Source organism: Thalassophryne amazonica, chromosome 21, assembly GCF_902500255.1.
Source record: "Thalassophryne amazonica chromosome 21, fThaAma1.1, whole genome shotgun sequence".
Taxonomy (NCBI): Eukaryota; Metazoa; Chordata; class Actinopteri; order Batrachoidiformes; family Batrachoididae; genus Thalassophryne; species Thalassophryne amazonica.
In genome coordinates, this window is record NC_047123.1 from 10,915,729 (window position 1) to 10,937,004 (window position 21,276).

Below are 21,276 nucleotides of genomic sequence, written 5' to 3' on the forward strand. Positions count from 1 at the left end.
CCACACTTTACTGTTTCACTGAGGCTGCGTGGTGAAGATGATTGATTAAAATTGCTTTGCTGCTTTTTTTTTTTTAGTGTGTGGCATCTGTTGTTCATGCGCTCTCTCTGTCTCTGTGTGTGTGTCGTGTGTGTGGGGGAACGAGAGACTGGTCACTCTCACTGCTTATTTGAGCAAACTTTGGAAGCATGAAGACTTTCATCTGTAAAATAAAGCCTTAATGTGTCACTTGCTACACAGGCAGAAGGAGCTCTTTTTATTGGAAGACTGACAGAGTTTTTGTTCTTTCACTCTCTGAGCTGCGGTGCTGTGACTCTGCTCTGCTTGGCTGCCGGTGTGGGAAGGGCGAGCAGGCAGGAGTCCGTTCAGCACAAACAGCCTGGCTAGATTAAAAAATATCTGAGCATGACGTACTATAACGGCGCAGACATTACAGTATAATGGCGCACTGCTGTTGTTCTGTTGTCTGGGGAGGACCCTGCGTTATTTTTCTATTCCGGAACAGAATTGTTATTTTCAAGTAATGGTAATACTGTTATTTATTTATTTATTTTTCATTCTTTGGTGTTTCCAATGACCTGATGTTCACTTCCTGATGTTCACTTATTCTGGTTGTTGTTGGCGGGACAAAGCGCGGGCGCCCTGTGTTTTACGCTGAGAAACACACCAGGAGCAGACAAACATGGAGGAGCTTCTTTAAAAACACTTATTGGCATTATTATTTTTATGAAATTTATTTGAGACAGCAGATGTCTGAATGGAGCGCTGTGACGAGGGACTTCTTTTCTTCAGTAATTTCCATGATAAGGAATTAAAATATTACACAGACGTCATCTTCCAAAACAAGGACGTCTTATTGTCAGCCTGTGATGACAAATCCGACTGAAGCGACATAACAGGTCAGATTAAGACTTTATATTTGCTCAGTGTGAGTGGTTTTAATATTTTAAACAGTCATATGATAATAATTTACCTTTTGCTGATTTTCTCAAACTCTTCAATAAATTTGTCTGAAATATTGTTTGGAGATTCTTCAGGTGACTGTCAGGCCATGGAGAATTGGACTTTTGTCTTGAGTACCTGTAGGGGGTTACCACAGGGGGGTAAACAGTTCCAAGCGAATAAAACAAAAGCGTTGCGTAACACCACTTTCCCCATATTTGTGTAACAACTGTCATCCACCTTATGTCACTCAAGTGCTCCTGTCAGGTTCCTTCTGGCGGTGCGACTGCAAACAGACAAAAGGGCCTGGAGGTGTGTAGTTCCAGGGAACTTGCTCGGTGGGTGGTCCCAGGCACCAAGTTCCTACACGTGCTTGATCTGAAAGTGTGTAAAACTTCTGGTGGGACTGGTAGCCAAAAACCATAGAATAACTTCCTGCATAAGTTGACTGGTCTTGTTAAGTATAGTCGTGGTTTTTGTTGTGTTGCAGTCTTTAATTCAAGCACTTGTTTGTTTGTTTGTTTTTTCCCAGGTCAGTCGGAAAAGAAAAAAAAGCAATTCAAGCTTCAATCAGGAGAAACAAGGAGACGAACACAGTGTTGGCACGACTTAACAGTGAACTGCAACAACAGTTGAAGGTATGGAGGACACACACACACACACACACACACACACACACACACACAGAAAGTGAAGCTGCTGTCAGCACATGTGTTGTGTTTCAGGACTTACTTGAGGAGAGAATATCTCTGGAAGTTCAGTTGGAGCAGCTCAGACCTTTTTCTCATCTTTAACCAACTCTGGGAGCAAAAGCTCGGCTGTAGTTCTCCTTGACAGACCGCCAGAAGGCTGAGACGTCCCCTCCGATCCCGCCATCATCCCGGCTTCCTGCACCCACTGCGCTCCAGAGGCTTCGGGCCGCCGCAGGTTGTTCCATCAAAACAAGCGACCACACTTACCAATCGTAACCAAATGGACCGACCACACAGGCTTACTGGCGGAGGAGTTCCAGGAGCATGGGGGTGGGGGACTGGCACTTTTTAATTTTCTGAGGCAAAGTTGAGGACAGCGGTTGACTGAAAGTCAGTTTGAAGTAGCAGCCGTGAAGCGCGGCGTGTTTAACAGCGGCTGTCTGATCTTTTTGCTCACAGACTGACTGAAGAAGAACGGCGTGTTTGGAACGCGTGTTTCTGCGTCTGTGTTCCTGTTCAGTGGGATACTTGATGAGTCCACATACGTTTGTCTGCCACATTAAACTTAACATGAGTGAAATGAGGCGGATATTGTTAATAGATGGTTAACCAGGACAGCAGACGTGCGTTCATCGTCAGGGGGTCTCTTCTGTTGATAGTTCTCACTTTCACGTAACAACTTTAAAAAGAACTTTCGACTCAAACTTTAAAAAGAAAATCCAACAGCAGCTTGCTGATGTGCTGCTTCACCAGCTGCAGCACATCATCTATTTGAAATCTGAAGTTTTTTTTGCAAATCCTCATTAAAATCTTCATATACCTGGTTTAATCTCTTTGATGGGACTTCATGGTGAGTCTGTGGGCTTCATTCAGAGTCAGACTTTGAGGCTTACAGTTGCCCTGTGACGTGAATTCATCCTCCGACTAATCAGCTTTGCAGAGCTACATATATTAGACATCCAATCATAATCTAATCACAATGGGTCTGAAAGCGGCGGACGATCAAATTGAAAATAACGTTGCCAGGATGGTGCGTGAATACGCAACACCGTACACCCAAAGCCAAAGACCGTGAGTGCAGCTACTAATCATGATGTTGTTGTTTGCCCAGTCATGTTCTGGTTTGTTTAATGGTGTTTATTGTGTTACACATTTTCTCTGTGGTTTCCATCACCCTCCAAAATGCAAAATTTGAAGTGTATATGTGTATCAATGGGGACGCGCATGTTTCAGGAGGGAGACGCCCACATATCGTAAATAAGTTGGTTGTGTTTCAGGTGATTTGGAAAAACCGTATTGCAGTAAACTGCAATGGCAACTCTTCAGAAAGTCATGTCTTTCTAAAATCCCTGACTCTGTGTGTGGATGATATAAGAGCTTTTCACTTTTTTTTTTTTTTTTTTTTTTTTTTTTTTTTTTTTTTTTTTTTGGTCACCATTCTGAAAATATCGCTTAACTTTTGCACAAATCGTTAATAGAAACCCAGCTGTTTTTACATTCATTACAAAGTTGCAAACAACAATTAAAAGTACTAAAAAGAAACAATGCATAGATTAAAAAGAAAAGAAAAAGCGGAGACAGACAGCGTCTGAAATGCATTGAGTGAATTAAGGGATAAATTTAGTAATAAATGATCACAGATTGTGATAATGGTATCTTAGGGCCTTCATCAAATTGGCTCTTTCTGTTGTTTTTAATGAGTATCATGATACAGTGAGAAGTCAGCTGTTGCACAGAAGAATCATAAATGATTTATAAAATACACATTTGGAAACTGATATACAGTAGTGTTCAGAATAATAGTAGTGCTATGTGACTAAAAAGATTAATCCAGGTTTTGAGTATATTTCTTATTGTTACACGGGAAACAAGGTACCAGTAGATTCTCACAAATCCAACAAGACCAAGCATTCATGATATGCACACTCTTAAGGCTATGAAATTGGGCTATTAGTAAAAAAAAAAAAAAAGTAGAAAAGGGGGTGTTCACAATAATAGTAGTGTGGCATTCAGTCCGTGAGTTTGTCAATTTTGTGGAACAAACAGGTGTGAATCAGGTGTCCCCTATTTAAGGATGAAGCCAGCACCTGTTGAACATCATTTTCTCTTTGAAAGTCTGAGGAAAATGGGACGTTCAAGACATTGTTCAGAAGAACAGTGTAGTTTGATTACAAAGTTGATTGGAGAGGGGGAAACTTATACGCAGGTGCAAAAAATTATAGGCTGTTCATCTACAATGATCTTCAATGCTTTAAAATGGACAGAAAAACCAGAGACGCGTGGAAGAAAATGGAAAACAACCATCAAAATGGATAGAAGAATAACCAGAATGGCAAAGGCTCACCCACTGATCAGCTCCAGGATGATCAGAGACAGTCCGGAGTTACCTGTAAGTGCTGTGACAGTTAGAAGACGCCTGTGTGAAGCTAATTTATTTGCAAGAATCCCCCGCAAAGTCCCTCTGTTAAATAAAAGACGTGCAGAAGAGGTTACAATTTGCCAAAGAACACATCAACTGGCCTAAAGAGAAATGGAGGAATATTTTGTGGACTGATGAGAGTAAAATTGTTCTTTTTGGGTCCAAGGGCCGCAGACAATTTGTGAGACGACCCCCAAACTCTGAATTCAAGCCACAGTTCACAGTGAAGACAGTGAAGCATGGTGGTGCAAGCATCATGATATGGTCATGTTTCTCCTACGTGGTGTTGGGCCTATATATCACATACCAGGTATCATGGATCAGTTTGGATATGTCAAAATACTTGAAGAGGTCATGTTGCTTTATGCTGAAGAGGACATGCCCTTGAAATGGTTGTTTCAACAAGACAATGACCCCAAGCACACTAGTAAACCAGCAAAATCTTGGTTCCAAACCAACAAAATTAATGCCTCGCAGATTTGAAGAAATCATGAAAAACTGTTATACAACTAAATACTAGTTTAGTGATTCACAGGATTGCTAAAAAAGCAGTTTGAACATAATAGTTTTGAGTTTGTAGCGTCAACAGCATATTCTACTATTATTGTGAACACCCCCTTTTCTACATTTTTTTTTTTTTTTTTTTTTTTTTTACTAATAGCCCAATTTCATAGCCTTAAGAGTGTGCATATCATGAATGCTTGGTCTTGTTGGATTTGTGAGAATCTACTGAATCTACTGGTACCTTGTTTCCCATGTAACAATAAGAAATATACTCAAAACCTGGATTAATCTTTTTAGTCACATAGCACTACTATTATTCTGAACACTATTGTAAGAAGGATTACAGTTTATATATCAGAATAATTTGTTTCCTTAAACATTCAGCACAATTACTTCCTATTATGTAATTATGTGTGAAATTATCTAATAATTTCAAAAACGATAGTACTCCAAACTTAATCATGAAGTAGGTAGCTCAGTGGATAAGATATCCAGACCCAGGTTTGAATCCTGCTCATGCCAGATGTCTGTGTGTTTGGAAAAGACAGTCTGCAGTTTCAGTCCACCCAGCGGTGTCCCGGCCTTGGCTGGGAAACTAACCTGAGTTGGACTGGCATTCCGGCTGATGCATACTGGTACCAACGGGTCTCAAACCTGTACAAGACTTTAGTTCTTCTTCTACAAATTAAAAGGACACATGAGAATAAACAGATTAAATGCAATGAAAAAGACTTTTATTTTGTACAACTGGCTGTGGCCTTGGTTGCCAAAACACCCCCGCTTTTGAACTGAATAAAAATACCACGCCTGCTCCTAATTTTCTTCATGCATCTGATGATTATTCCTTGCAGTGCACTTTGGCATGTCGAGTAGGTGGCGGTGTTCAGGGGGCAGACAGGTTTGTGATATAGTGACATGATCAGAATGGTTAGTTTTTGGATTGATCTGGTGTGTTAGTTGTCCAGCATCTAATCACTTCGTCCCCACACGTGTTTTTAATTTGGAGAGTTACAAGACAACATCCACTGTTTTTGTGTTGCTGTGTTTGACTCCAGGAAATGGTTTCATCTGTTCTTTCACTTGCTGCACTTTACAGGTGCACACACCATAGACCTGTCTGCCACCTGCTGGACATATCATGGATTGTTGCAGGGAATAAGCTCATCACATGAATGATGGAAATTAGGAGCAGGTGCAGCTGCTGTTACTTTTGGCTGATGCCTGTGAGGTTCTTTATATGCAGTTAACGTTGTGCTAGTGCTGTGATATATATCTCCGGTGGTAAGTTCATGTGCTGTGGCATAATCAGAAAGCAGATTTTATTTTTAATCGAGCTGAACACAGAAGACAAACATCCAGATGTGTCGACACGTCTGACCTTCACTCTGTCTGAGGAACTTGCACTGTAGAAGGCACCTCCAGATTATCGGTGATCATAAACACCCAGGATAATTTTGATTGGTGCCTCTTGCAGTGGTCGTTGCACGTCCGTGAGAACACAGACCAGCGTTGGTGGTTGTTTCACATTGTCTTTTGGGGTTTGAGCTGAATGACGTCACGTCAAATGACTGAACATCTTCATCCTCTTTGTTCCTGTGTTTTTTTTTTTTTAAGCTCTTGTCCGTGATTGGTTTTTGTCTAAAAGCCAGCACTGCTGAGCATTAAGGGACAAACAGGCTCTCGCTGGAGGGTTTGCTGGGGTTCCAGAAGCTGCTGTTATGAAGAATTATTTTGGAGATCCCCCCCCAATGCTGTTCAGGTAACACGGGTACACAGATCTGCACAGGTGGTGAGGTCAAGTGCACATAATCGGCTTGGAAACTTGGCAGTCGGCACTATGCAAGCACGATGATACTGACTAAGTACAGTTACACTCTGCTGTGTGCGCTCTCATCGTTCCATGTGACCACCATCCTCTGGTTTCGTACCGCTGATCTTCCAGAAATTCGTCAATTTGTCTTTTGTGGTACGGACTCGTGGTTCACTTCCCAGTTGCCAGCGGAAACGGGGGGCAGGTCGAAGTAACAACAGATCCAGTTTTGGGTGTCGATGAAGCGTATCAGGACTTCAGGTGGAGACCAGTTAAGAGTTAAACTGCACTTTGAACTTGAATTTCCCCCAATTTTCACATCTGTCTTGACTTCATTTCCGCTTACAGGTTGTCCATGTCTTTCACACGTATTTAAGAAGAAAAAAGAAATGAAGCTTTAAGAAGGAAATGTATCTGAACCTCCCATTTTGTCTCCATTAAACCCTGGAAGTTGATGATGTGGGGTTTTTTTTTAAAGGGTTTGATTTGTGTGTTTGTGAAAAATCTGTCCTCTGAAGCCTTATTTCTCTACCGCTGTCAAAACATGTTTTTTTTTTTGTTTGTTTTTTTTAATATTGCTATTGAGGTGTGTGTTTTTCAGACCTGGATCTAACAGAATTCCAAACCTCATTAAAGGTGTCATGTGGGATTGGTTTGGATTCACACCCTCACCCTTCATCTCTTCCTTTTCTGAAACGAATGCTATTTGCTCCTGGATCTGTGGTGTATATTGTGTATGATTCACAGTTTTGGACTCGTGTAAATTTGCATTAATTGCTGACTAACAGCAGGAGAATATTCTATTTAATTCCTTCTCTCTCGGCTGTGGGATCCTTTGTGTTTAACTGCATGGATGTTCTGTATCTCTGCAGAGTCAACTAGCAGCTGTGTGATTTTTACACAAAAATAAAAATGGCACAATATTTTAAACATTTTTCTCTGTCTTTTCTTGAGAGACACTGTGATTACAGCAACAGTTTAGATTTTGACATTTTAAGACTTTTGAGGGATTTACGTCAGTGGAGATCGTTTAGGATTTTTGACTTGGCTGGATTTATTTATTTGAGCGGGACAATGCAATCAAACATAGTACAAAAAACATTTTCCACTGTTGTGATACACAGTTTATAACTAATCTTAACTCACAACCCCTGTCCCTGGTTGGGTCTTTCTACAATTTACAAAATTAACAACTTCCTTCGCTATATTCACTCACTCCTTTAATGGTTAACGGTCACATTGATGGGAAATGTAAAACTCTGTTAGCGTAGTTTGCGTTTTTCTTATGAATTGAAGGGTTGCTTCTATTTTGTTCACATTCTTGGCTGAAATGGCCTGAATCTGGTCTTTTTGTGAAGCATGAAGATGTAGCAGATTTGGGCCACTTTCAGTTCTGCTTTGATCTGATCTTTACGGTGTGAAAATGGGAAATCTGTTCAGATTTGGGTGTCAGAGAGGTAAATTAAACCATTTATTCCATATGTAGGTCATTTTGAGATGTTTGCTTTACATTTAAGAAAACAAAGGACATTTTACAGTGACAAATTGTAGGCATCAAAGAAGAAACCACAAATCGTATCATTTAAAGGTTACAATAGAGGAAATTTACAGTAAAACTTCTGCCAATTCAACATGCAGATCCACCTTTGATCTGCTGTGGCGACCCCAAGTGCAAACAAGGGAGCAGCTGAAGGGTCTCACTATTATTGTTTGTGGTTGAGTTTCCCAAACATCTGTGCCCGATACTTCCCTAATACTGATTACAGTAATTATCCAAGAATCTGCCGACATGATGTTGCGTTCGTGAAAACACTTATTGTTAATATTTATTATTGTCATGGTGGAGTTTACTGTGCATTTATGTCCACTGTTTTAATTATTGCAATTGTAATTCCAACTGTTGTATTGTTAACTCATCCTCTTCAGAAAAGATTTTTTTAATTAACTTTTTTTTTTAAATAAAGACTTGACAGACTCGTGGGTACAAGCAGGTTTTATTGAATCGTTGTTGCCGTCATACTGAGGCCTCAAAGCAAAGCTGAACATTACCAACTATTTGACCAAAGCAGATTTTTATTCCATACACTTTCTGAACATCAGTCTCTAAAATCAGTCTTTAAACATCTGGCATTTAGCAAAGTGCAGTAACTGTTAGAAATGCAGCGAAGGGTTGTAAAACGGCCGCAATAACCCCATTCTGCCATATTTCGTGCAACTCATAAATAATACAGTTTAGCTCTTCCCAAATCCACCAGTCTTTCCCGTCCAAGGATAGATTTGTGCTGTGAAGCTCGAGTGCTCGGCTGGCTTCCATGTGGAGGTACTGCAGATTATCTACATCCACTGTTCCTCATGTTACAGCAGAACAAAGAGCTCTAATAATCTAAATCTGAGATTAAACTTTGTGATTTGTGCAAGCAGAGCCTAAAGGATTTAAATGTTTTGCTGCGGAGGTCCCACGTGTGTTTTCTCTCTCCAACGGGGTTCGTCGAGAATGCTGACAGCAGATGGTGAAGATCGGGCCGGACCCCGACTCTTTACTTGACCATGCTGGAAAAAACGCAAGAGAGAGGCCAGGAATCATAAGTGATGCTCAGAAAGGAAATTCTATCATTTTATGATCAATTTCCCTATCGCAGATGAGAGAGGTTTTGGAATACGTAATACAAAAACAAGGCCCATCAAGTTAAGCAACATGAAAATTTTTTTAATTAGCATATACATATCTCAGTATTTTTTGGAGTCTTAAGGCTTTAAAAAAAAATAAAAAAATCTGTAATGCACAGTTTAAAAGCAGGGTTTCCCTTGGGGAAAGTTTAACAACAGACAGGAACTCAGTCTAGTGCATGTGCACGTCACAGCCTGTACTGTTACTTAAACTGATGAGGCTGGATTCCTTTTCTAAACAGCTGATTTTAAAGTTTTTCAATCAACTGTCGCTTGCACCAATCACAATATTCATGACTTTTTGCTGTACATAAAAATAATAAAATGCAACTTTTAAAACCTTTTATCAAAATGGGGGGGAAAATTAGGCTACAACATCTTTATCTTTACCATTATTTTATCGCTGAGGTTGGCAGTTAAATGTCAAGTAAGCTGTTGGTTACAGTCAGGACCACATGATGGCAGCAATGCACACATTTGTTTGTTGAGCGCCAGAATTCAACAAAAGGTTTTTGAAGCCATTATGGATGAATGTCATGTTTGCTATGAGTCATGTTAATTTGGACATGGCTTCAGTCAGACACCAGTCATCTTGAGAAAAAAAATATGGGCTGAAACGGCTGACTCCAGCACGCCTCCTCTCAGGCTGGCTTATAAAGTGCAGACCTGGCAACTGGCTATCTTATAAATCCCTTACCTGGGCAACCCACTTTAAAAAAGCAATACCCCTATTCCTTCCTGTTTCATCCCGAATAGCACGTTTTGAACGGGCACGTTCAAAGCATCATCGTAACTCATCCATCCTTCTTTTGTCAATGTTGAACAAACTTATACCCAGTAGTTACGGTCATCGGTGCCAATTTTGAAATGGGGTGAAATTTCAAGCCGTTTAAAACTTCATCCCGATTTACCAAATCAGTGTCATTACGTAGTCACTTCTGGGTATTTATATAGTCTTAAAATTCAATCATGTTCAAACATCTTTAAATGGGGTTGTCCTAGTGAGTACAGCTTGATACGTGTTTGATTGTGCTCCATTGGGGTAAACGTTTAAAGCAAAAGCAGCATTTATTGCGGTTCTTGCTGAGAATGCAGCCGGTGTCGCAGACTGAACGGTCCCCCTAAAAAAAAAAAAAAAAACGGTGCCCCCGATGACGCAGTTCACGGATTAACACCTCGTTTTTGCTTCAAATTGCATACCAGTCATCATCTAGCTCAGCGACAGATCTGAAGCTTTTGTACAACAATCATTTCCACATAAATTCAGAATTATTTCATCATAAAAGGTGGTGGAAGCGATCAGAGCACCATGGCTAAATGAGTTTCTACCTGATGTTTCACCATGCGTGAAACATAATGAACTAATTTTTCATTTTAATTTGCATCATTGCTTTTTGACCGTCAGTTGAGTAGGTTTCTTGGAGCACTCACACACTGTTATCCTTGTAGCGGTCCAAAGCCTCCTGGGCCACCACCTCTGAGAACTTCGGGTCAGTCCAGGGGATGTCCCCGGGCACGGAGAAGGTCATGGGTGGGTTGTCAAACAGCTGCACAGACACTTTGGTGTCCTCCCCATCACCCTCGCTGTCCTTACAAATTACCTAACGAGACAAATTCCTATTAGTCACACTTCAAAATAACAGAACGTTGTTAGCTTTTATAGTTTACCAGTTTTCTTTATTTAAATTAACTGTAGACGATGGTAAATGTTCAAACTGTTTGAGGTGAGGATGAAAATACTGTTGTGGAATAATTACACTATGTAACACAATTTTTGTTCCTGGCTAAGTGTTATATTTCAACTGCTTATGTCTAAAGTCTATGGAAAAATGACTACATTCAGCACAAACTTTGATTTTATTTTTTTTTAAGTTCTAGAAAGTTCTAAAAATTTCTTGAAATTTCTAGATAATTCTGGAAACTTCTAGAAAATTCTGGACAGTTCTAGCTGTTAAAGAATATTCTAGAAGACTACTCAGTAGTAGTGAAGGCGAATCGAGAATATTCTTGAAAACAGACAAATTTCAAAATATTGTCCTGATCACAGAAGCAAAGTTTCTGTGGAATAACAGCTATTTTCTATTTATTTAAGGCATAACAGGTTAGAAAAACACACTGTGTACCCAGGAACAAAACAAAAATAAAAATTTGTTACATAGTGTTATAGATAGATAGATGTCACTGTGTGTTTATGTGGATAACAACAAACAGGAAATACATTTGAGCCCATATTAAACCACCACCGCACCCATCCATGTTTCCACTACGTCTGCAAAAAAAAAAAAAAAAAAAAAAATTGGGTGGATGCAGTACAAACTTGTCAATAGGGTGTGGTCTCTGTGAATGTGGAGGAAATGGTCAAACTTTGGATGTGTGCAAAAAAAAACAAAAAAAAAACATAGGAACGACATGGTCAAATCAGGACACATTAAGAACTTCGTAAGGACGTAGTAATGACTGTGTTGACATACTAAGGAGGTACTTAAAATCAAGAAGGGACTTCACTAACTTAGTACAAGTGTGACGCAAATGGGCCCCTCCCTGCAGCAGCCTGTGCACTGCTTTGTGAAATGTACCCATCATTGCCCAGGATGGAAAAGAAAAAAAAAAAATCCCCCACCTCCTCATACAAGTCGAGGTTCTTTTCAAAACATGTGCATGCACACGCACAGAGCATATCTGAGTCTGTGTTTGAATAGAAACAGGTACTTTTGGTAGGAGAGTTGTTTTGTGACTGTAGCTTACTGTTGAACCTACATGTGGACACAAGAAAACTTGCAGAACAAATAAAAAAGTGCAATGCAGTATTGGTAAGGATGAGAATGTAGTATGTGCATAGTGTGATGAGACTGTTCGTAGTAAAAACACGATCCGTGCATTCTTCGCCCCTTCAAATTTGTTTGCTCAGAGACAAAACGTGGGTTTGAGCCAGCACCTCACCTTTTCAAATGACTTGGCTGCATATGCTGCCAAAAATTGGTGCAGTATTTACCTCATGCAAACAGATTAATCAACCCATGTCACATGCCCAAAATTAAGATAAGATTATTTTGGGTACAATATCTTCTCCACCCCTGCCCCCATTTGCGCTTCTATCTTGTTCTCTCCAATGCACTATGAACACCTTCGTTTGCTCATCTTTAAAGCTGGATCCTTTAAAGGGCACAGCCCTCTTTTTTTTATTCTTTCTGCTCCAGAAACATGGATCCTGTATGAGCGTCATATTATGTTCATTGAGCAGCGCGGTATTAAAATCTTGGGTGGCAATGATGGAGCAGTTAACATCTGAAAACATCCTGACGCACCGTCTGAACGCTGAAGATGCCGTCCTTGGTGTTGGTCCTGTTAGCGAGCGTAGACACCCAGCCAAACTGATTGTTGAACATGTCCAGGATGCTGGAGGTGTTGAACATCTTCTCCTCAAACCTCTTCAGCAGCTTGTTGTAGTGCTGTGTGAAACGGTCAGCCAGGGCCAGAGCCTCCTCCAGGTCTTTCTTCAGGGGGGTGTCCAGGGGGTTCTTCCCGGAGCAATCTGCCAACAAACCATCACTGAGCTCCATCAGGTTGGAGAAATCTGATCACGGTTCATTTGATGACTTTTTTCAATATTTGTTTGGGGTTTTCACTCCAACTTCCATCAGATGTCCAGAACAGGTTCAAACTGCACTAAAAATGTCAGAGAATCTTCTCACCGATATACTGGATCTCTTTGCACTTCCTGCACTCATTGCGGAACTTGAGGCAGCCGGCTGAGTTGCGGCGAATCTCTCTGCAGGTCATGTTACTGTTGCCAAAAGGTTTGGCGATGATCACGTCCTCGTTCACACTGCCGTCTGCAAACGGACACACACAGAGTTCGAAAAACAGGAGCTGGTTAGACGCAACTTCTCAAGAACATTTCTATTTGTATCGGGCTTCCCTGAGAAAGACCATGACAGACAGACAGATTTCACTCATTAACATCAATGTTTGACTAAATTAGAGTAAACTGTACCCTCGTCGGTTGGCATGTCGGTATCTATATCTGTGTCCATCATGGAGCCAATGGAACTGAAGGCGTTCCTGCTCATGTCCATCAGGGGGGAGAACAAACTCTGGAAGTCGTGAAATGGGTTGTAAAAGAGTGAACGAGTGAACGGCTGATGTTGACCCAAGAAGTTGGAGAAGAAGGACAGCGGACCCTGATAGGGGACGTGGTCTGCCACCTGAGACACAAAGACAAAATAACAGTCATTGCTGGGAAACAACCTCACGTATGACAGGAAAGTTCTGATTCTGAGTGCAATCAGTCGGCGTCATTACACCAACATGACCATTTTTCAAAATAATCAGCTTCACATTTATAATGATTCTGAATTTTGTCAAATCGGTTCTTTGTGGAAAGAATCTGAGCAGCAACAAGAACATCCCTCCAGAGCAGAGGCGGCTTCACAGGGTTTTTCGTGGGGGACATAATTATTACCTCTGCCAACAAAAGTGGACAGAGGTTATGTTTTCACCCGTTTGAACAGCCTGGAGCCCACAATTTTTCAAATATCATTATGAAATTTTTACAGAGGATTCATATCCTGGTAGGCAAGAACTGATTCGGTTTTCAAGGTCAAAGTCAGGAAAAATCTCTATCATTAACATTGAACAACTTTTCAGAAATGTATAACTCTGTCAAAAAAGATTGAATTTCTTTCATATTTGAGAGCATTATGTAGGATGGTATCCTTTATCAACTGACATTTGATCTGGATCTGATCAACATTACAGATTTTGTGACCATTTCAATTTAACATTGAAAACCCCATTTAATGTATATTTTACATTATATCTTAATCAAATGTGCCCCAGTCACGCTCATATTTTAGAGAGTACCTTCATGCTGTCGGAGAAGATGCTGTCCACGCCGTCGGCCATGTATGTGTAACGGTCTTCCAGATTCTTAAATTCTGTGTTTTGTCGTTGACTCTCCCGATTCAGTACGTCGATCTTCTCGCCGTTGATCCAGATGGAGAAAGGAGATGTTCTGTTCAGCATCTGTTCCAGCTAGAAGGAGCAAAAAATTTCAATTAAAAAAAATAAATAAATAAAATAAAAAAAATAAATCACGCTGTCATGGAGGTTTGTCGTTTGTCAGCAAAAATGTACACATCAGTTTTTAGGCTATTTGGTGGAAGGTCAGACTGAAGGGCAGGTCAAAGGGTGGGTCATGCTCCAAGAAAGAACTCTGGAACCTTTTCCCCCCCCACTACTGTTAACATTGAGAGAGTTTTTTTCTAGCATTTTCCTGTTTCTTGTAATGCTTCAATATTAGTCAAACTGGGGCGCAGAAGCAAAATTATAAAAACTGTCACTTTCTAAAAATTTACAGACTTTTGAGGAATCTTTTGCATTTGATGTGTGAACCTAAACACTCTGTCATATTCAGGACTTATAAAGTCCTTATTACTAATGACCTGTCTCCTACATGAATCTTGTTCACAACTGTAAGTTGTTCTTGTTAAGACAAATTACTGTCCCTCCATCCATCTGGCAAAACCTTCTACATCCTAAAACTCAAGAACCATAAAACTGTCAAAATGTAATTTTTTTTTTTTTAATACATTAATCCTAGAAGGTCAATGATCTACCTGCATGAATTTAGAACTCCTTTTTTTTTTTAAACTGTATTATGAGTTTAAAGTAGAAAATATACAGAAGCCCTGAAATGCTCACAATGGCAGCTAGATGGCGACAACAGCTGTTCAAATGTGCACTTCTTGCTGTGAGGCAACAGAGCTAACTACAAAAGCCCTGGTGCCACCAAATAATGAACAGTGAATAATGAGCCACGTAGGATTTTTGTTTTTTTTTTGGTACGAGTCCAGTTATTCAACAGTCATGGGAGAACAGAGGCTCTGAGAGGCAGAATATTCAGCTAACGAGGCTCATCTCTGAGTGTGCCGCTAATTTCAAGAAGTTCAAAATTTAGCAACAACAGTGTGGGACAGTTTGTGTACGAGGTACTACGAGGGACAAATGAGGATTTTAGAGGCATGTTTGTGATGAGGACGAGGCTGTTAAAAGCCCATTATCCGAGCACCTGGCAGCTACAAGGACAGGACAGACTATTTTGGATAGGTTATTTTGGTTCCGCCCTCTTGCGTACTAAAATTCCACCTGCTTTGTGCACCGGATGCTGTGTATAAAATAATTATTTTGCGGATTAATCATTTTCTGTCACATTTTGGCAGTTGAAAACACCTCTAAGCGCTTCTAGAATCACAGAGGATTGTTCCATCTGGACCGTTTTTTTCCCCCTCTCTCTGTCTCGTGAGCTGAGGTGGAGAACGTATTTGGAACAGCGTAAAAGCAGTGGTGGGCACAGTTCAGTTAATCCAATAACCGATAACTATCGAAGCTAATGTTTTTGCAAGCAGATTAGCTTTTCAGATAAGTTTTAAAACCATCATTGGACCACTTATCTTCCGATAAATTTAGTTCCAATAACATTTTTTTGAACGGTCAAAAATGTTTGTAAACCCTAAAATAAAACATTTTAGTCCATATGTTGTGTGTTTGTAGCAGACTGGCTGGCTGTCGCTTGCTGATGACGTCATTATTAAGTGCAAAATGTGATTGGGTGGTCGATGCAGGGAAAACTGTGGGTAGTGTAGCTCAGGTTCACTTTGGACGCTGCAGTGAGTGTTATCGTCCACTTGACACAAAAACAAAACTGACTCATTTTAACATTATTTTATTTCTTTGTGGTTGACAGTATAATTTAATCACCAAGTGATCATTGGTGGGGGAGAGGAGCTCTCACGGCGTACCTGTGTGTACAGAGGGACTCTTCTTCACTGTTTAGACACCGTTTAGTTTTTTTTTGTTTTTAAAACAGACGCTTTAAGTGGATTATTTTGTCAGATGAATCCCACTGAAACTAACAGTTAAGAATTTATATTTACTACATGTCTTTTACTCTGCCAATCAATGCATTAATGACCCTGAACCATCCCTTAGTTATGCTGCTATAGACTTAGACTGCTGGGGGGTTCCCATGATGCACTGAGTGTTTCTTTCTCTTTTTGCTCTGTATGCACCACTCTGCATTTAATCATTAGTGATTGATCTCTGCTCCCCTCCACAGCATGTCTTTTTCCTGGTTCTCTCCCTCAGCCCCAACCAGTCCAAGCAGAAGACTGCCCCTCCCTGAGCCTGGTTCTGCTGGAGGTTTCTTCCTGTTAAAAGGGAGTTTTTCCTTCCCACTGTAGCCAAGTGCTTGCTCACAGGGGGTCGTTTTGACCGTTGGGGTTTTTACGTAATTATTGTATGGCCTTGCCTTACAATATAAAGCGCCTTGGGGCAACTGTTTGTTGTGATTTGGCGCTATATAAATAAAATTGATTGATTGATTGATTGATTGATTAATGGACGTATTTTGGTTGTTTAAGCCGCAGGGTTCAAAGCATGTGAAAAAAGCAGCAGCTTTTTAGCTCATACGTAAATGACGGTGTATTTAATACCGAGATAAACTGTGACTTTTAATACTGTGTTTTACTGCTTTTGAAAGGTGATGACAGTGTTTTGGGTTTTATTTTTTATTCATTCATTTTTCGTGTGTTCCTTTTGTGTTTGTGAATCTTGAATTTACCCAGTAGTGAAAAGTGAAACTGGTTTATCAGAAGCCGACAGTGTAATCTGATTTGGCAGCGTATGATTCAATATTAAAAGTTAGCGGTTATCTGTAATAAAGAATTTTTTTTTAGCAGTTTATCAGTTTAGTGTCATAAAAGATAGCTTTTCAGTTATCGGATTAGTGATTATCGAAGCTAACTTTTTGGTTAGCTGTGTCCACCACTGCCCAAGAGGTAAGTCTTTGTAATATTTTAATAGGTTGGTAAAACATGTTTATTCCTTCTTTACAAGCAGCTGTAAAAGTATGTGTATGAAAGATTTAACAGCTTGTAATAATAGATCAGATGAGCTCAGCTGTATGTGCGCACTGACGCAATGACTTGCACTCAAGATGAGCATTTACGCAAAAAGCGAGCTCGCAAATGAGTGATTTTGCAGTCAATAACGGACGAACACAAAGTTAAAATTCATTTAACTTAGCTGATCTGGTGCATTTAATGACTCTGGAACACAGGTGAAGGCAGCCTGGTGCATGGACGCGCACACCGGCCGGACTATACTGGAGCATCTATTTTTGGACTGCATTTTAAAAAAGTGACAACATCTTGAATGGATGCTGTGAATTGAAAACCCACACTTTAAAGGGACCAGGTGTGTGAGGGGTGGAAGTCTGGACCAAACCCATGCCAAATGTGCACCAACATCGCGTTATCATGGCGCTACATGGCTTGACGTGGATCATATGCACTAGAGGCTAATATGTGAGGATCATTCTTTGAATAATCGCTGACACACCCATGCGTGGCTCATTATTCATGGTAAATGGACTGCATTTATATAGCACTTTTCCATCTGCATCAGACGCTCAAAGCGCTTTACAATTATACCTCACATTCACCCCAATGTCAGGGTGCTGCCATACAAGGCGCTCAGTACACACTGGGAGCAACTAGGGGATTAAAGACCTTGCCCAAGGGCCCTTAGTGATTTTCCAGTCAGGTGGGGATTTGAACCGATGATCTTCTGGTCTCAAGCCCAACACCTTAACCACTAGACCATCACCTCCCCTTCATGACTTATTCGTGGGAAAGAGGCCTAAGTCACCCTGCCCACTCTGTTACATTGCTTTTCTTAAATTTTGAGATTGTTTTGTCTGATCCATGTTTTTGTCGTCCGAGTCAAAACAGAGTGACGCCACTGACGCTGCACCCACCGTGTGAAAAGACATTTTTGCTGAAAGAATCATATAAACAAGATAAATGCAGGCGAACGGCTCTGATGTTTAGTCTTCAGATGTGGTTTGTCAGATAAAACTTGCTGTGCTTCAGTCAGATATTGTGCCTCTTTTTAATCTAAGAAGGAGAGAAAATGCACTTTTGTTAAGTTATTAGTTCTGGGAACATTTTTCTTCCCGATTAGTAGAAATATGAAATTCTTAAGAATTTTTTTGGATTTTGTAACACATTAAGTTGATAAATCGATGATCAAAAAGGCAGCCAGGAACAGTTTTGGCAGGATATCTGAAAAAGAAACCGGTCAATGTGATTCCGGATCAGTTTTTGTTTTTTTTTTTAACTCTTAATCTTTGCACAGCAGGTCATTTTTTTTGCCCGTGTCGGTTTGCTGGTTGGTTTGATTGTCAACAGGATTATTCAAAAACAAACCAAGTTTTCATTTCCACAGCCTATGTCTGGCTGGTCCATGTTTTATTCACAGGGTTCTTTCTTGTCCTACAGGCCAGAATGACCATTTACCGTCATTCTACACTCAACAAAAATATAAACGCAACACTTTTGGTTTTGCTCCCATTTTGTATGAGATGAACTCAAAGATCTAAAACTTTTTCCACATACACAATATCACCATTTCCCTCAAATATTGTTCACAAACCAGTCTAAATCTGTGATAGTGAGCACTTCTCCTTTGCTGAGATAATCCATCCCACCTCACAGGTGTGCCATATCAAGATGCTGATTAGACACCATGATTAGTGCACAGGTGTGCCTTAGACTGCCCACAATAAAAGGCCACTCTGAAAGGTGCAGTTTTATCACACAGCACAATGCCACAGATGTCGCAAGATTTGAGGGAGCGTGCAATTGGCATGCTGACAGCAGGAATGTCAACCAGAGCTGTTGCTCGTGTATTGAATGTTCATTTCTCTACCATAAGCCGTCTCCAAAGGTGTTTCAGAGAATTTGGCAGTACATCCAACCAGCCTCACAACCGCAGACCACGTGTAACCACACCAGCCCAGGACCTCTACATCCAGCATGTTCACCTCCAAGATTGTCTGAGACCAGCCACTCGGACAGCTGCTGAAACAATCGGTTTGCATAACCAAAGAATTTCTGCACAAACTGTCTCAGGGAAGCTCATCTGCATGCTCGTCGTCCTCATCGGGGTCTCGACCTGACTCCAGTTCGTCGTCGTAACCGACTCGAGTGGGCAAATGCTCACATACGCTGGCGTTTGGCACGTTGGAGAGGTGTTCTCTTCACGGATGATTCCCGGTTCACACTGTCCAGGGCAGATGGCAGACAGTGTGTGTGGTGTCGTGTGGGTGAGCGGTTTTCTGATGTCAATGTTGTGGATCGAGTGGCCCATGGTGGCGGTGGGGTTATGGTATGGGCAGGCATATGTTATGGACGAGGAACACAGGTGCATTTTATTGATGGCATTTTGAATGCACAGAGATACCGTGACGAGATCCTGAGGCCCATTGTTGTGCCATACATCCAAGAACATCACCTCATGTTGCAGCAGGATAATGCACGGCCCCATGTTGCAAGGATCTGTACACAATTCTTGGAAGCTGAAAATGTCCCAGTTCTTGCATGGCCGGCATACTCACCGGACATGTCACCCATTGAGCATGTTTGGGATGCTCTGGACCGGCGTATACAACAGCGTGTACCAGTTCCTGCCAATATCCAGCATCTTCACACAGCCATTGAAGAGGGGTGGACCCACATTCCACAGGCCACAATTGACAACCTGATCAACTCTATACGAAGGAGATGTGTTGCACTGCATGAGGCAAATGGTGGTCACACCAGATACTGACTGGTATCCCCCCCCAATAAAACAAAACTGCACCTTTCAGAGTGGCCTTTTATTGTGGGCAGTCTAAGGCACACCTGTGCACTAATCATGGTGTCTAATCAGCATCTTGGTATGGCACACCTGTGAGGTGGGATGGATCATCTCAGCAAAGGAGATGTGCTCACTATCACAGATTTAGACTGGTTTGTGAACAATATTTGAGGGAAATGGTGATATTGTGTATGTGGAAAAAGTTTTAGATCTTTGAGTTCATCTCATACAAAATGGGAGCAAAACCAAAAGTGTTGCGTAAAAAAATATTTGTAGCACTGTTATTGCTTTGATCTTGTTCGTGTGACCAACTGACCTGGCGTCCCACTAATCCAGATCCACTGCTGCACGTTCTGGAGTAGTACTTGACACAGGTGACCTTGAGGCAGGGCTTGCACTCCTCCCACAGAGCCTTCGTGGTCTCGTTGCAGACCTCCTCCCGCTGCTCCAGCTTGGCCTCCATCTCCTGTGCGTTTTTTATGGCCTCCTGCAGGCGCACACAGGCGGCGTATAAGACATACGCTTGCTTGTACAACGTTACTTGTTGCAACATGCTTCCACGAGATAACGCATTAGCAAAGCTGTAGCAAAGTTTGACTTTCTGAAGGTTGTGTTTTTTGGTTAAAGTGGTGAATAAAAATTCTAAAAATTCTTAACAACTGTTAAAATTCCACATTTAGTCTTCTGCACCTGGATTTTATAAGAAATTTCCAATTTAAAGTTATCATATATTACACTGTTAATGACTATCTTAGACATGTTTTTGCTAATACGTATAAGCATCATATTTTACTACCAGCAAGGCTACTTCTCTTTTCTGCATTGGGTTGCTGCTTTCTTGCTGAAATCACTTATCTGCATGTGAAGGGTCACTGCATGCTTGCTAAGGGTTTTTATCCACTCAGAACTGCCAGCGTCTTCACTTACAGCGTTGGCATAACAACACTTGTAGTGGTTCACCGGTTTAGTCGCCAACCCAAAGCCCTGTTTTTGTGCCTTTCTAGGCTGACCAAGTTAATGCCATGGGCTGACATAACCTTTATTTTGTCATGCGCTGAGCATGCGATATGGATGGACCGCCCCTCTTTCGCTGTGTAATAGGAACGAGTTGTGAGAACAGGTCCACCCATTCTAACAGGGGAACACTCCCCACTCTCTATGACAACATCACTGTACCAATGTTTGGGAGTCCCTCTGAATGAGTTCCTGCATGAGCTATGTTCATTAAGAACCCAGATCTGTCTGATTTCACATTCAATTTCAATAAATTATATTTCTCTGTATTTGCCAAATTTTCAATCGAGACTGCACCACATAAGAGCTGGGTTTACAACACCTTCGTACCTACATCCTTCAGCCAAAAGGAACCACCCGGGGTCACGTCAGATACCCATCCAGGTAAACATCTGGTCTTTCTCCACCTTCTACATGTATCCAACCAGCAAAAAAAAAAAAAAAAAAAAAAAAAAAAAAAAACACCTGTAGGAGTTTTTAACCTACGCAATTGTCATTCATTTTCATGCCCAGCCCATATGTTGTGA

General features: G+C 41.0%; 2 protein-coding genes across 2 annotated transcripts in view; one reads left to right on the forward strand and one right to left on the reverse strand.

The window, feature by feature from the left end:
- reps1 (RALBP1 associated Eps domain containing 1) overlaps positions 1-2,458 on the forward strand; it is a 78,401-nt gene extending 75,943 nt beyond the window's left edge. The window contains exons 17-18 of the mRNA XM_034162675.1: positions 1,475-1,580; positions 1,668-2,458. Of these exons, the coding sequence (XP_034018566.1) occupies positions 1,475-1,580; positions 1,668-1,736 (175 nt within the window). The 3' untranslated portion in view covers positions 1,737-2,458. The remainder of the gene's footprint in view (positions 1-1,474; positions 1,581-1,667) is intronic.
- Positions 2,459-8,346: 5,888 nt separating this feature from the next.
- The window catches only part of clu (clusterin), a 30,900-nt gene continuing 17,970 nt past the window's right edge, over positions 8,347-21,276 (reverse strand). The window contains exons 4-10 of the mRNA XM_034162674.1: positions 20,052-20,222; positions 13,898-14,068; positions 13,029-13,239; positions 12,727-12,867; positions 12,340-12,566; positions 10,466-10,635; positions 8,347-8,917 (exon numbers count right to left, since the gene is read on the reverse strand). Coding sequence (XP_034018565.1) covers positions 8,905-8,917; positions 10,466-10,635; positions 12,340-12,566; positions 12,727-12,867; positions 13,029-13,239; positions 13,898-14,068; positions 20,052-20,222 — 1,104 coding nt within the window. The 3' untranslated portion in view covers positions 8,347-8,904. The remainder of the gene's footprint in view (positions 8,918-10,465; positions 10,636-12,339; positions 12,567-12,726; positions 12,868-13,028; positions 13,240-13,897; positions 14,069-20,051; positions 20,223-21,276) is intronic.